Here is a 13,294-nt window from a genome sequence, read left to right on the forward strand (position 1 = left end):
CTAGAATTTAATTTGCTCATGAACACCCTTTGGCTGCATTCCGAATCCCTTGATTGTGCTAAACAGTTACTGTCACAATGTGAAGAGTCAGTCAGATGTGCCTGTCATACGTATTACACCATTGAAAATGAATATAATACCCCTAGCTAGAGGGAATGCTATTCAGAAAATTGACCAGGACTGTATTATCTTTATCCATATATGATGAAGGACTGGACTCTGCCCTTGGAGTTTCTCATATCAAACCATATTTGTGATAAAAGAGGTTCATATCTAGATCAAAAAGAGGATAATCTAATTACAAATTACGCAATACAAACTGCTATCATCTAAAATCTTCTTCAGCAGCCTCTAAAAGTTCTACAAACTTTATTTCCTTTGCAACAATCAGCCAACATAATGGCCCCCCTTATTTAGCATCTACAACCACCAACACAGTTTCTACTCGAAACATATAAGCATTACAATACAAAAAATTTTACAACCATAGCATACTTCTATATCTAATTGCAATGAATATGTATATTCAGAAATAAAAGATGCAAAGCCCATTAGTTCATCTCTTTTCATGGACAGGCTCAATTGAGAAAGGCATCATTTTGTTGAGGCAGGAGCATCTTGACTTAGCTTCTTTGCACTTTGTCCATGCCTACTTTGGCCTCCCTGACTCTGAGGCTGAGCAATATCACCAAAGAAAGTTAAGCTTTTCCACTAGTTTACAAAATTACAACTTCTGCAAAAAGTTCGGTGGAATATAGAAAGCAACCAAAAAGGAGATCTACTTTCTAATCTCAAAAGAAACCTGGCAGATGCTTTGCCTTAAAACATCCGGCTGCAGTTGATACAGAATTCATCAACAATTATTTAGCAACCACAACAAAGGGCTCGGTCCCCCAATAGACTTCCCATTTCTCCTTTTCAAAATTGCCAGTGCACCTTTTGTATCATTAATATCTCTAATTGCATATTAGTAAAAATTATAAAAGTTTGATTTTTGTAAGGTACTACATGAGACGAATCAAATAAGACCCCACATGACTCTTATTTTTTCTTATATTGGAAAAAAATTGGAAGATCTTGTTTCCATATGAATAGTGCTAAAATTAGAAATGGGAAGTAAATTGAGGGATGGAGGGAGTATATGCAAGTAACTAGTTCCTCTACGATTGACATCCTGGAAACTTGATGATAGAACTATACTTGGCTTTTACAGATGAAGGTGAAGATGAAAGTTCTTGACCCTTGAACCCTTTTTGGTTCATGGGAGGTTGAATGTCAAGGTTCTTAAACCTTGGTTAGGTATGAGGTATAAGTTCCCTGAACTGGGGAAATCCTAGGAGGTATATGAACAGTCTAAACAGATCTATTAGGCAACCATTTCCTCTGAAATCTACATGGTTCCAATGAACTTTGAAATATGACGATATCATACATATGTAAAATGGATAAGAGGAATAGGGTTTCCCCTCCAAACCTTTCACGTGAAAAATATATTGATTGAATAGAATTGAAATGCATTGAATGGCATGTCGAATTAAGTGAACAAGCTGATACATAAGATTTAACATTCTGGGCTCCAGCAAGCACAAACTCAAAAACAATCGCAGATTTATAATATCACAAATTTTGCAGCAAGTTATCACAGAGAGCTGAGGTTTCTTTGATTGAACAAAACAGGAAATCACAAGATAACTCGAGGCTTTTGAGAGGCCAAGATCACTCCCAAATTACTCTAACACACTCACAATTTCTGGATACCTTACTCCTATCACCTAGCTTCTATATATAGCCAGCTACAGCTTTCATTTCTCCTAACATGTGAGAAGGACACTGACATTCTATGTGATTTCTGAATATACCCTGACATTCTCTGATATTCTCTACATGACCGTAAATTCTCTTCCTTCTCCTTTAAACTTTTCTTGCCACGTCTGTGATAGATCAGCAATATGGGAGGGCGAGGTTGATTTGTTGCATTACCCCGGGCCGAAACACTCACCTTGTACTCAAGGTGGAAGTGAGGGAAACGAAGTTGGATTGAATGGAACTCTTCTCAAGTGGCTTCAAAGGACGAAACATGCTGCCATTTAACCAATACTTCAGTCCTAGGAGCGACAGGGAACCTACAGTGCACACATCGAGGAGTTGATGAAATGTCGCCACAACGTTGATGAAGCCGAAGGGTATCACCATAAATTCAAATGGCTTTCGTGAGTGCGGAATGCGGTTTTGTGTGCATCATGTGGTTTGAGCAAAATTTGATGGTACCCCGACTTGAGGTCCAATTTGGTAAAGATGTTGGACCCATGTAACTCGTCTACCAACTCAATAGTTACGAGAATCGGATACTTATTCGAACCGTTGCTTTGTTAAGGGCGCGGTATCCACACAACGCGCCATGAGTAGTCTTTCTTGCGCATCAGTAGCACCGAGAAGGAGAATAGGCTATTAGATGGCCTAGTGATTCCAGCTTCAAGCATCTCCTTGATTAATCGCTCCATTTCATCCTTGTGGTACTGAGGTACCTATGGATCGCTCCCGTATTTGAGGAGGAATATGTGCTCATGCTCTCTAAGTGGGAGAAGCCCTATTGGTTGTTTGAAAACATCTCAAAACTGCTCAACCACACTTTTCGAGGGTATAAGCTCCAGTGGCTCCTTCTCTCGGTTGGCCGCTAGTGGTTATTTTCCCATTTGACCCAACTTGACTAGAACTCCTCCCACCCTCCTTGACAATGGTACAAATCATTGCCTTAGAAAAATAGGTCAACGAGCCAAGCACGGATCGCCTTTCAATGTGATCAATTCAATGGGGAGTTGGAATTTCATGGTTTGATTTCGTCACCACATACCCCAAACCTCCGCACGAGGTAGTTCTTCCAGGGGTTCCCCCTAATTCCTCATACATGGTTTCCCCGTATTCCGCTTCTTCTTCATGCGTGAGCGAGAGCTCCTTGCGCCGACATCAGTATCCGACGGACCACTTGTCGTCGCACCAGAAGGCCATGTCCCTCTTTTCTTGCGATTTGCGGTCGGTGAGTCTCCACACTTCTCTCACTCGTTTCATGTGGGTGGTATTTGCAACCCAACTTTTGTTTGAGGGAATCTGATTTGGTGGATTGGGTTGATGAAAAGTGGGATTTCGATCCTAACTTCCCCATCACCCCCTCCTTTTGGACCAAGATAGAGGTTTTGGGGCTTTGGAATCTCGAATTTTTTCTTCGACCCTTAATGCGTGTTCCATGGCCCACTCCAAAGTTAATGAGCCCATTTGCCTTACTTCACATCCTCCTTGAACCCATGCAAAAATTGTCCCATTATAATTCTCTGGTGCGATGGAGCTGCCATCTTAATGAACTGTTGCCGATAGTTAACAATAAAATCCATAATGACCCGGAGTTGGATGGTCGAAATTGTTGTAGCACTAACTCGAGGAGCTTCGACCACACCGTGATGATACCAAGATAGGGCAATCCCCTTCCAAGCCCACCACGCCGGCTTCCATTTTCTCCTCATTGAGGTAGTAAAAGTTGAAGTATCTCTCCGCCTTGACAACCCACCCGTCCGGATCTTGGGCATCAAAAAGTGGCATGTCCAACTTGCGGTACCTCCGGCTTCCTTTCCATTAGTCCATCACCACCCCAACCCAAGCCACCTCCACTTCCACCTTTTCCTCCGTGCCAGCCTATGAAGCATGGGTACGCCTCCCAGGCGCCGTTTCCCGTACCAGGTAAGAGTACATTACGAGCACGGAACGAATTCGTACCTAAAACGAATTCGGGAAGGTAGGTATGTTGGTTTGAATTGGGCACGGTTGATGTGAACACAAGTACGGGCTAGGGACGTATTTGAGAGAAAAAACATGTACCCAGTCAAGTTTAATTAAATTTTAATGGTGTAAAATCAAATCCAAGGGTTTTTAGAGAATTTCAAAATCTCCTATTACTGAGAAGTGAGAACTCCTTCTAAGCCCTTCGCTGCTCCTCCTCACCAACCATCGCTATGTTCGTCGCCGCCAAGCAACCCAACTGCTCAGCAATTAGCCATGCTCGAATTTTTCTTTTCTCACCTTCTTGTCTTGTTTACTTTAGTTAAATGAAGAAGGGTGAAAAGTAGAACTACAATTGAAGGACTTGTACTTGTACGGCTCGACAGCTGTATAACGTACGTATTTATTTTTCTAATAAAGTTGTTGCAGCCTTTTATTCCCTCTCATGGTTTAATTGACTTAGGGAAGAGGTTAAAAACTTAAGGGTGTCCAGCTAACTTTTCTTTTTTGAAGGAAGGTTATGTAGCTAACTTTATATGGAGATTAACTTCTAACTTTTTGACCCCATATATTTTTTTGTATTCTAAGAAGGTGCAAAGCTATTACCTTATTTTAATGTTTTTTGTACAAAAATTATATGGAGAGTATATGCATGAAAATTTAAGGCTATAATATTTATTAAATGCATTTTTATTTATTCTTTTGTTTTGTTTCTATTTTTTTGTCGATCCCAAGCCGTACCCGTTTTTAGAAATTTTGATTTTACCGTTTTTTGTCCCCGTCCACGTATCCATATCGGTGCTACCTAGATGCCAGCACCTCCTTCAAGTCCACGTTTACCATCCCATCCATTACCAGCGCCCTTTCATCCAGTTCCACCCCATCCAGCTCTGCCATTACTTCTTCCACTCGCATCCCAACCATCACCTCAACCATTATTCCTCCCATTACCATTCCAACCAGCACTACACCCATTTCCACCCGTGCCACCCATCTGATACCATCATTATTCCCTCACCATCCATTTCTTTATCCGTTTCGTTAAGACTCCCTATCCAGCGAAGGTGAGTGTCTCCTCTCCTCTTCGATCTTCATGGTTGAGGGGACCAAACCCTCGTAAAAACCCTTCAGAGACCCTTCATCCTCTTCATTCGGCACAAAGGGAGAAGGAGATGGGCGTCTTTAATTCAGCGACGTTCTTACCTCTTGAAATTTGAACTGTTTCTCTATCATGCCTTCTTGATTCTCGCAGGAACATCAAATCCAACCTTTCCAATCTCTAGGTCGAGAGGTCCATACTCGCAATGATCTGATTCATAATGGTGGTTTGCATTTCAGTTACGGCCTTGGCAACTGCTGTTGAAATCTCTTTTGCCATGGTGCTCTTGAGAGTTGCAACCTCCTCTTTTGAGTTTGTCCATACATTCGGAATTCTGGGCTGCGGTCACAGGCGCCATGGTTTAGCCTCTGATACCACGTTAAGACGACAAACTAGGCTCCAGCAAGCACAAACTCAATAACAATGGCAGATTTATAATAACACAAATATTGTAGCAAGTTATCTTTGATTGAACAAAACTAAAAATTACAAGATAACTCTCGAAAGGCCATGATCTCTCCCAAAATACTCTAAAACACACTCACAATTTTTGGTTACCTTACTCTTATCACCTAGCTTCTATTTATAGCCAACTACAGCTTTCATTTCTCATACCAAACATGTGAAAAGGATACCTCACCATACAACTCATCATTCTATGGGATTTAACCATTAATTCCCTTCCTTCTCCTTCACACCATTCTTGCCACGTCTGTGATAGGTCAACAATATGGGAGGGCGAGGTTGATTTAAAGAAATCCAAATAATGTCAGCAATTAGAGCATCGTGCAGATTCCAGCAACGTCTGGTCCGTTCTGTGCATTTGTCAGATATACCTAGGCAAAACGTAGAATCCCACTCCCCCACCCAACCATAGAAAGAAAGATAAGCAGTCCCAGAATGGGTTAAATACCCTCTCCATCATCATTCTTCCATACAAACTACTTGCAGTCTACCAAGAATGTGGCACTTCTTCATCTATTGAATTCAACCATTCTCCAGTCTTATCATTCTCATTAGAGCAGAAAACGGAATAATAAATATTATTAGCTCGCAATACATATACATATATATAGAAAATAAGCAGTACGTATACTAACACCAACCATGAGGGTGGTACACTTTCTGAAGCAAAAGATATACTTGACAGATAGCAGGGAAGCAGGGTATTAAAAACCAATTCTTGAAACCACATTACAAGCATGAAGATACTGAGAGGACTCACATTATGAACGTGAAGCTATAACAAGAACCAACAGCACAATAAAAGAAAAAAGAAAACTCTATCTAATGTTGGATACTTACCAAAGTCTTTTGGCTAGTTAACCTCCGATAAGATGGTGCACGTGCAACTGAAGAAGCGGCTGCAACTGCAGCAACACGTATTCTGCATGAAGTGTGTAAGATTGTGAGTGCCAATATTTTATGATCAAATCAGCAAGCAGCAACTGAATTTGTCGATGACAAATACCTCTTATGAACGTCAACATATTCATCTGTTTCATCTACAATCTCCTCCTGTATTTGCAGAGAAGACCATATATAAAGATATTAATTACGATAGCTTCAGTAAAGGAGAAAGAAAGTCCTAACTGTCAAGTATGTTGAAACAAAGCAAGTAATAATTATTGAGCAACAAATTTCTTCATTGATCCCAAAAGAATGATAAACAGATAAAATAATATATAGCTACCTGCAAAAGCTCTTCAAATACATCTTCAAGTGTGATGATGCCAATAACTTCTCCCTCATCAATATCCTCTATAGTATAAGGCTGCTGTGAACTCGGCTTATTCATGTTGCTTTCTTTTGAGATATTATCAATGTCTACAATACTCTCAGAATTGTCAATTAGCTTGGACAATAAAGGAGTAGCTAAATCCCACTTTCCATCAGTAACTTTTGAATTATTAGATTTTTCAATATCAGCAATAGCTAAATTATTAATGCTCTTCGGTTTTGCCTTCACCACAGCTGCCATATGACTGTGACCTTTCTGAAATTCATTTAATATGTCATACAAAGGCATGTCTGCTGGAACCCTGGAAATAATGCCCGAAAATCATTCCCCCGGTATTGATTCAAGAACCCGGATATATATATAGATAGATTGATTCTAGAGCACACCTTGGAATTTTTCGTATGGAAACTGCACTTACTGGAGTCTCCGTTTCAGGTCGTACTGTTAGAAGAGTTTTAACCTGAAGATTGAACAGAGTAGTAAACCAAACTACTATAACAAGCCAATTTTAGACCATTACAAGCAATAATGAAAAACCTATTTCAAGAATTTGATACGTTGAGCTACATAATGATTCAAAAGCACAGGACTAGTTTCTGACACAGTGACACGCACCAAAAGAAGTCCAATGATATTTCTCGGATTCCCAGAATAAACAGGTACTCGGCTATGCCCACGAGCTAGGATCTTTCCCATTGCTTCCCTATACATTAAAATTGCGGTCGAATCAAGAAACAAGCAAAGCTGTGTCCCTACAATTTCTCAGGAAATGGGGGAGGGGGCAGCAATTGGTGGACAGCATAAGATAATCTCCAAATTGGATATACACAAGAGGAGGTATGAATATTATCTTAAATGCTAAATAAAGATGAAAACTACCACTAGTTTCCCACCCACATATTCCCATAACTCGATCAATATTGGCTCTGTCCACTGTTAGTTGAGAAGTTTTTCTATCTACTATTAGTTGATTACTTTTTTTTTTTGGACATACAAAGCATTTGAAGTGTTGAAACTCCAGAAGCTAATTGGATGAAAATAAAAGGAGAAGGGGAAAGGGGGAGGGGGGGTGTCAAAACAAGGCCGCATCATATCGTATCGCGCGTGTCATAAAGGTTTTCAAATTTACCGAACTGATATAACCCGCATCGTAAAGGCGTAAAAAAAACCGCATTTTAGGTTGGTTTAAGGGATATTTCATGGTTTAAGCCAATATTCAGCGCTACGACAACCGCATCGTCTCCGTTCCCGCATCACCGTGACCGTTATCGCGATAGTGACCGAAACCGTATTTTCGAACTATTGGGGGGGGGGGGGTTTCGAAAAAATGATGTTAGTTTATTTCTCTCTCTAAACGTAGCAAAGAACAGTGGACGGAGCCCGTATTGGTGCTTTTATGACAGAATATTAGCAAAATGCACATGATGTTTGCTTTTTTTTCTTTCCCTATATCCTACAATTAATAGTTGATGGAGGGAGTGCATTTTATGACTGAAATTAGCAGAATATCTTGGTTATTAAGACATTCAGATAGCTCAATCAAAATATTCAAGCAAAGTACATTTAAGAAACTTCAAACCGGTATTCAGTCCACGCAGTATTTAACAAGTTTTTTCAACTATCCTATAGTATACACTTCTCAGCTTATGTTTCCATCAGCTATGGGTTGGCCATCACAAAGCATTTCAACATTAGACATGAGGCAAAGGTAAGTGAATGATATTACTCTCAACAATGCAAACTTCTGCATTATCTTAGACGATTTATACCACTAGTAATGTACTAAACTTGCTTTTCCTTCTTCACATATGTACATAAATATTTATATATGTACTCCATCCGTTTCTTTTTGTTCATCATGTTTTGTCTATGCGCGTTTGTCAATGCATTTCTTTGACCTTAAATATCTTTCAATGCATATTAGTTAAAATTACAACATTGAATATTAATAAAGTACTCATCGAGACGAATCAAACAAGACCCACATGACTGTATATTTTCTTATATGTTGAAGAATTAGAAGATTCTCTCTAAATGTGAATAGTGTCCATATTCAAAATAGGAAGAACAAAAAGATACGGAGAGAGTATATAATATTCTATTGAGAAAGGAGAAAGACAAAGACATACCAATCCAATTTTGAGTCGACATCCAACGAGAAAGTTGACTCAAAAGGCGTCATTGCTTCCTGAGCTGTCTGTTCACTCAGACGAGAAAGCAGTAACAGAGTTAGATAACCGCTTATTCGCTTATATAACCAGGTATTTTGCAGGCTTGCTACCAATTAATGATCTCCATAACATAAAAAAACGTGCTAAACAATTAGGGAGAAACAAGATTGCACAAAATTGCAGGCCTTGAGGGGGTAAAGACATATGGTGCCATTATATCTGGTCGAGAGCAGAGAAAGGAACTCTTGCAACCACTGGCTCTGGATGTCTCCGACGAGAACAAAAGCAGATCTAGAAACAAAGAAAATGAGACTCTGTTGAATCCCCATTTCCTTTCTCTTTCCACAAAAGATATAAGATCCGGAAGTAAGGCTAAATATTTGACATTCCCCACTGCACCATGGCAGTGCACAGATTTTAGTATTCAGAAGAGTGCAACTTAGTCTCAGGTGTCTGAAGCTTTTATGGCTCTTAACTTGAACCAAACACCAAGAAGCTTCAAAAGGTTGAAAAAGCTTAAATATACAAATGTATTGTTGGCAGCTACCTTCTCTGTCAAATCTAATGCACCACTGATAATTGTTGTCTCATCATGTGTAAGTTCACCTCCCTTTCCAGCCTAAAAGACAATAAAAGCCTAATCAGTTTGAAAGTGAAGCATGACCACTCAATAAGACAAATCTTGAAGCATACTATCTCAGCACTGTCAACAAGTTAGTTAGTCCAGGGATTGTTGATATTGTTACCTCTTGACCATGAATGGAGACAAGTGCTTTCAGTTGAGCTCTCCTGAAGAGAGCTTCATTATGTCCTAGTAAACAGTCCAACACCTGCGATAGCAGAACTGTTTAATTGACAGCAAATAGTTCCATATAGGACATAGTGTTCACATTAATTTCTTACTCCAGAAAATGCAATTTGGTCATTTTGGACATTAACAGCATAAACATTTCTCATGTGGAAAATGATAGGTTAAACTAGCAGTGGCAAAACACCCTCCTCCCGCATGCCAGCAGTAATTCCCATATTTGACTGCGCAAAAATTTCCTAAGAGCTCGAGGCAATCTCGCTCAACTTAATGCCAACCATCCAGAATCATGCACATCTCTTGACCGCTTGTTTCTGCTCGTTAAAACTAGCAACATACTACAGGAATGATTACCAACTTTCTTATCTTCTGTGCTACAGATAGCACAGATATAACAAGAGAACTTCATTTTCTCTTAGTGCTTGTTTGGTTTACAAGGGACATGTGTTTGACATGTTTGGTTGGCGTAAAGGAATCTGAAATTCCCATGAATATTGATTGACCAAGAGGGGCTTCATAATTAATTTCAGTGTTTTGTGGGAAGTTCCATTTCCCGTGAATACCCAATTCCTCAATGTGACTTTTTCATGTCAACTAATCAATACTCCAACCTTGTACTTCCCATGAATTCTCACTTCCGCCATTATTTGTGATGAACCAAACAAGCACTTATCTCCAAATCTCCGTCAATCTAATAGGAGTTTCAAATATTTCCCTTCTCACATACATGGACAGGGAGTAAAAACACTGAACATAGGTATTCTCATTGAGAGACAGAAGAGCTCCAATAAAAATGCTTTAATCACTTAGCAGCCTAATTCAAGCAAGTCACGTCTAGTGAAGATTGTGGAATTTCATGATGCAAAATACAAGAAGCTCCATTTAACTGAACAGGTAAACTTCATCCGATCACTTAGTTTCTTTTCTACAAGGAAATCCTTTACAAAATGAGAACCAAATTATGAGCATACAAGTCAACAGCTCAACAATAAACCCTCACAAAAAATTTCCCATGGCAATCTATCTCTAAAAGAAACTACAGTAATTTTATTGCAAACTGGAAGGAAAGAATACCACATGAATTACTGGAAAAAAAAAATCTTTTCTAAAAAAATGGAATATTGGAATATAAAGTATTAGAACTAGTCTTAGGAATCCCATCAGCATAATCACTGCACCACCTAGCACCAAGAAGCCCAATACAAAGTAAATAAAATTCACCTTTCCAATAGGATAAGAAATGGGATAGCAAAGAATCATCAGTATGCGTACAAGCCACACAAAATTTGCACCAACAGCAAGACCATATCGAGTGCATATAGCTTGGGGAATAACCTGAATATTCAGGGAAGTAAAAGTTATTGTGGGTGGTATTAAGCCACATGCAAATAGAAACTTCAGAACGATATTAAAGGTAATAGCTACAAACCTCCCCAAAAGCTAGAACCAAAGTTACAGAAAGAATAATAGCTATATACTGATTGAAAAGCTTGTCCAGATATATAGGAAGTGCCTGCCAGGTGAAAGTCATAGAAGAGTCATACAAGGGCACAACGAGAGCATAATAATTTGAATTTTGAGATACAACTCAGTTTCTGAATCCTGTAAAACATAATGGTGACGAGATATGTCAATGCCATAAACAATAAGTAACAAACTTAACCAATGACTGAGTAACACTTTTTCCCTTCCCGTCGAAAAGATGAACCAATATCCCCCTAAAACGGACATCCTTTCATCATTATCCATGCCCACAACACCAAGAAGTGTCCAGACATCATGAGAAGCAGGTGTAAACAAAGAGGATGATACTTCTAACTTCTTACACTAAAGTCCATCCCAGTAATCAATTCCATTTAGAAATGTCCAACGTAGTATATGAATTATCCTCCAATATATTTGCTCATAACTTTTCTATTTCTTCGACCATAGAATTTTATTCACTATAGTTTTATAACTTTGAGGTTAAGAAACAAAGTATATTGCGTAGTTCACCATTAGACAGTCGGCGAAGTGACCAGGACATGAGACATAGAAACACATATAGTTTCTAAAATGCAAGATTTACCTCCATAGAAGCTGCATTGCATAGAAGCAATGTCACAAGAAGCTGGTGCTGCTTTTGAACGACAGGTAGGATAGCAGCTGAAAACACAAGGGAAAAATACCTCAACTTTAGTTGATACAACAAGATGCAGCTTTTAATCAGCAAAAACACCAACAATTAGATAATACTTCAGCCAATTCCAACTCCACAATGTTGATAGTTGAAATTAAAGAGTACCCAGATTCAATGTTCTTGTTTTCTAATTTCATAATACAACACCCAGATCCACACCAATAAAAAATAAACTCCACTACTTGCATTAGTTCAAGATTTGAGAAAATCAATCACAATTGTGTCACATGCCCTTAACCCTTTACTCCAGATTTTGAGAAGCTGCCGAGTACAACCTTTTCAACATCATAAACATGAATAACTGAGGAAAAATACACAGCAACCAATGAACATAACATATCCAGACTCAATGCCCCAATACACACTAATAATTAGTTATGTTTTTTCAGAAAAATAAATATATCCTATAAATGTGGAGGGTTTACTACAGATAAATCATGCATTTGTTTAAAGTCTTACACCTCGAAATTCACGATAAAATCAAATTTTAAAATAAAAACAACCCAGGCAACAATTTCTACCATTTATAAAATCCAATAACTACCACCCAAATCATCTGTTAGATTGTGTATTTTCTATCATCACCAATTATGAAAATTACATCAAATAATTAAAAATCCACCACCCCGAGGTATTCAAAACCCCATAAGATACTTTCCAGCCACCAACATCAGGATAGAGAAAGTGAATACCACACTCTTAGTACCCATTTCAGTACACAAAACATTACCCCACATAAAAAAAATCCCTCTGTTTATGCTATAAAAAGAATGAAGTTGATCCTGACCTGATTGTTTTTGCTCAGTAGGAGTTCCGCTACGTTTAAGAATCTCCAAGTCAACAAGACTAAGAGACATCAAACCAAGAGTTAAACCAGACATGAGACCAGCAAAGAGTACGAGAAATGCGCAGATTCCTGCGTAGGAGAACCATAATGCTGTGCCAAATTCGATTTCTGAGCCTAATTCTGCGTTTCTTAATGCAAACCGCGCTAAAGCCACCGCATTTAGCACCTGCATTTTTGTTGCTTTCTCTCTCCTCGGTGGGTGACTATGCTGTGATCGGGAATTATCGGAGGTGGGTGGCAGCTGTGGAGTCAGGAGTGGGTGATGACTTGCACTGGGTCCTAACTCCTAGATCGTGGGGTTTCGTCTTTCTTTGAAATTCCTACGACTATTTGACCATAGAAGTCTAGGGAGTGAGCGGATCAGATACCCGGTTAAAAAACTGAATCCGATTTTATAAACATACTTCTTCGGTTCAGAAATAGTTGCACTCGGACGATTCGAGCGGGTCCATGCACTTGGGTCATCGGGTTAGCTTGTTTCGCCCATTTTTTTCTTTTTCGCCTCTCTTTGCTCCAATGTTTCTCCAAAGCAATCCTAAACATACAAAAATTACAAAATCACCACAACAAGTAATTCAAACGTCATAATAATATGTGAAGAGCCATCATTCCAAGTGAATCAAAATTAAAAAGGAGAAGAAAGATTACAGATAAGTGAGAAAAAACGAGTTGCCTCCTGCT

General features: G+C 39.0%; 1 protein-coding gene across 2 annotated transcripts; it reads right to left on the bottom strand.

Moving 5' to 3' along the window:
- Window positions 1-202: 202 nt before the first annotated feature.
- Window positions 203-12,984, bottom strand: LOC104906804 (DUF21 domain-containing protein At4g14240). Of its 2 annotated transcripts, XM_010695619.4 has the most exons (13): window positions 12,554-12,983; window positions 11,656-11,732; window positions 11,017-11,100; window positions 10,809-10,922; window positions 9,526-9,609; window positions 9,327-9,398; window positions 8,738-8,805; window positions 7,224-7,311; window positions 6,995-7,068; window positions 6,561-6,909; window positions 6,339-6,385; window positions 6,173-6,254; window positions 203-675 (listed from the first exon to the last, which is right to left on the bottom strand). In XM_010695619.4, exons 1-13 carry the CDS (start codon window positions 12,783-12,785, stop codon window positions 595-597), a joined length of 1,452 nt encoding a protein of 483 aa, XP_010693921.1. In that variant the 5' UTR covers window positions 12,786-12,983; the 3' UTR covers window positions 203-594. The 2 variants fall into 2 exon arrangements, with proteins under 2 accessions (XP_010693921.1, XP_048497259.1); XM_048641302.2 differs by lacking the exons at window positions 9,327-9,398; window positions 9,526-9,609 and having other exon boundaries at window positions 12,554-12,984.
- Window positions 12,985-13,294: the final 310 nt, after the last annotated feature.

Source organism: Beta vulgaris, chromosome 3 (assembly GCF_026745355.1).
Source record: "Beta vulgaris subsp. vulgaris cultivar EL10 chromosome 3, EL10.2, whole genome shotgun sequence".
Taxonomy (NCBI): Eukaryota; Viridiplantae; Streptophyta; class Magnoliopsida; order Caryophyllales; family Amaranthaceae; genus Beta; species Beta vulgaris.